Source organism: Contarinia nasturtii, unplaced genomic scaffold (genome assembly GCF_009176525.2).
Source record: "Contarinia nasturtii isolate CC-2019 unplaced genomic scaffold, AAFC_CNas_1.1 Cnas_scaffold_3283, whole genome shotgun sequence".
NCBI classification, from domain to species: Eukaryota; Metazoa; Arthropoda; class Insecta; order Diptera; family Cecidomyiidae; genus Contarinia; species Contarinia nasturtii.
Genome location: NW_022200593.1, coordinates 1 through 3,135, shown reverse-complemented (window position 1 = coordinate 3,135; position 3,135 = coordinate 1). Strand labels below are relative to the sequence as shown.

The following is a 3,135-nucleotide window of genomic DNA, read 5'->3' as shown; positions in this document are numbered from 1 at the left end:
AATTACATTGTAAGCTCATGTAGTAAGATAAATCTAATAAAATATAACAGTGACCGGTTCGCGCATATTTCTATGCTTGGCTAAATACGCTAGGTAGCATAGATACTCACAGAAAAATTTCCGGATATTTCGAACCCAGAAATCGGTTTAAATCACAGCGGAATGATTTCTGGGGTCAAAAGATCCGAAAATCCGAAAAACCGGATAACACTTAAATTTGAGACTTTCAATGAGACTTGAATCTGTATTTCAACGTTCAACTATCATCTTAAGAATTTCTCTCACAGTTTATTTATATAAAGAAAACTGGAAAAATCTTCAAATCGATTTTTCTCGCTTTTCCGATGGGAAATCGAGAAAAATAACGAAAATTTGGTACCTCCATTGGGGCCCTATAAAGGAAGTGGACCACGAGTGCTCAACTTCTAGAACATTTTGGGTCAGGTCGGATCCACCTACTCCACAAGATCCACTACTCATAATATCAACCCGTTCTCTTCTCATAATATTCCCATATGATATCGTATGAGAGTGAACGAGAAGAAATGATCTGGACATGAATCTTGTGGAATAGGTGGATCCGACCTGACCCAAAATGTTCTAGAAGTTGAGCACTCGTGGTCCACTCCCTTTATAGGGCCCCAATGGAGGTACCAAATTTTCGTTCTGTGAGAGAAATTCTTAAGATGATAGTTGAACGTTGAAATACAGATTCAAGTCTCATTGAAAGTCTCAAATTTAAGTGTTATCCGGTTTTTCGGATTTTCGGATCTTTTGAACCCAGAAATCATTCCGCTGTGATTTAAACCGATTTCTGGGTTCGAAATATCCGGAAATTTTTCTGTGAGTATGCCAAGCATAGCCGCAAACGCAACCGACGAATCGCCCTTCACTCTATATGAACAATACACATGTTCGTTTATGCAGACGACCGTGCGCATACAATATAGCTCGAATCGAATGGTGACGGGTGTGTTGCGGCTTGCGTCTCCGCTATGCTTAGCATAGCTATCAGGCATAGAAATATGCGCGAACCGGTCACTGAAATATAAAGCGATTTTATGAGAAGATGAAAAATTAAAATAATAATAATGAACAGAAAACACACAACATTTTTTGTCAAAGCTAGCATTTTTTGTCAAGTAAACAAGTAACATAATTGCTGCTTTTTTTGGAGCAATGCGAGCAGCTAGTAAGTAAGCAAGTAGTCTTTAAAAAATACTCTCTGCTACTCCGGTTGCTCAAAAAAGGTTTATTACTTGCTCGAGCATGCTTGAACACTTGCTCGCTTCCAGGTACGATTGCGTTTTCATAATGTTTGTGTTTTGGCATTTGGTAATGCTAAGGGTTGCGTCAGTGAAAGTATAGGTTGTTCATTTCCTTGAAAATGTTCCAATAATTTATCTTATTCGAACTGTCGTATATAAAAACAAATTAATTTAGTTTTCTTTCCGAAATTATAATTATTTTGTGAGCAAGAATACACAATTTCATTTCTTATAAAAGATTGGGTATGAAAGCCGTTAATTTGCTATTCGTGCAAAATGTGTGTAAACTCATTTTTGGTTTGAAACAAAACAAATCAAATAAATTGTTGCCGATTTGAAGATCGAGACCAATTTGGTTAGTGACTTTAGTAATGGTTATTGTGTCAATGTTGATTAAATATGGATTTATATTGCACACAATGTTTACAACTTGTATGCTTGTCGCATGACTAAATCAAAGTATAAATCGTTATCGATTGATGCACTGACGCCAGCATAATAGTTGAAAAATTCTTCTTCGGTGACACGACTGTTTGAAGCCAAAGAGTTAGACCAATGACCATCTACAACACCGCCAACTTCAAAATTTGCCAAAAAGCGATCCAAAATTTGCTCTTCTGTTTGATCACCACTGCAATTTGTACGCATAAAAAAGAAAAAGAACAACAAAAAACGATGCGTTAGTTAAGAAAAATGATGAAAATTATGGCATTTGGCCAATTTTTTTTTTTCGATTCTGGATATAAATAAGAAGTACCAAGTATATTCCGGATGGTGAAGTACCGAATACACATGTCTGCAATGAGAAACACAAAGTTAGAAATCAAATAATGCGAAATGAAAAATGCGTAGAAAATTGACTTTACTTCAAATCGTCGATGGTAATTTGCCCGTCACCAGTTTTATCCAACTTTTTGAATGCAACACCAATTATGTTTCGTCTGCTTTGCGACATTGGAGGCTGTAAAAAAAAATACACACCATACAATTAAGCAATATAATTCAACGCAATAGAATATAAATAGTTCGGTATTCACTCTGATTTTGATCAAAAATTCCGACATATTGATCGAAACATTTTCGTCGGTATCAAAACTACACGGAAGAAAAGAAAACGTGAAAAACGTTCAAAAAGTGCTTCTTCATTAAATTTACCGTTTGAAAATATTTTTAGCTTCTTCATCGGTTACTTCCATCAGTAGGTAGTGAAGTCCCTTTGTAAATTCCTCGAGTGAAAGTTGTTTGTTACCATCATCGTCCATTCGACGAAAAGCACGACCTAATAGTAATTACGCATTTATTTGGTGTTTAATTTGAAGTGAAATGGTAATTGCGTCGTGAGCGATTAGGCAACAAATCGTGTGTATATGATATAAATATGATACATACCCAAGCCCACGAAACCAGATGTACCATGTGCCAAACATAGCAAACGCAATTTTTCAACTGGATCCTTTTTCGTTCCATCGTCCAATGCACGTTGGCATTTGTTCATCAATACCGTTTCACATTCCGACGCAGAGCTTAATGGATGATTTACCATCTAAACGCAACGAAATAAAAGTACAAACTGGTCAAATCATTTTTCTTTTTTCTGCATATGCAATATATATATATTTTATTCCAACAGAGTGAATAAGAGATGAGAGTATTTTGTTGTATACCTTCAAGGTGAATCGTTTACAGTAACGTTGGCTTATCATCTTTGTGAAATGTTTATCTGAGAACTGTTAGTCGCAAAAGAAATTGTTCTAGAGAACTGAAACAATTGCGTGCAACTTGACCAAGTATTTGACGTCTAAGCTAATGAAAATACCACCAAATAAAATTTTAAATTTTACCACCAGATGGCTGAATTATTACAGAT

The 3,135-nt window shown here is 35.6% G+C and overlaps 1 protein-coding gene across 1 annotated transcript; it reads right to left on the bottom strand.

The window, feature by feature from the left end:
* Positions 1–1,623: 1,623 nt before the first annotated feature.
* Positions 1,624–3,068, bottom strand: LOC116350006 (calcyphosin-like protein). The gene is made up of 7 exons (XM_031781716.1): positions 2,933–3,068; positions 2,658–2,811; positions 2,424–2,547; positions 2,306–2,363; positions 2,135–2,229; positions 2,026–2,064; positions 1,624–1,899 (listed from the first exon to the last, which is right to left on the bottom strand). Exons 1-7 carry the CDS (start codon positions 2,969–2,971, stop codon positions 1,692–1,694), a joined length of 717 nt encoding a protein of 238 aa, XP_031637576.1. The 5' UTR covers positions 2,972–3,068; the 3' UTR covers positions 1,624–1,691.
* Positions 3,069–3,135: the final 67 nt, after the last annotated feature.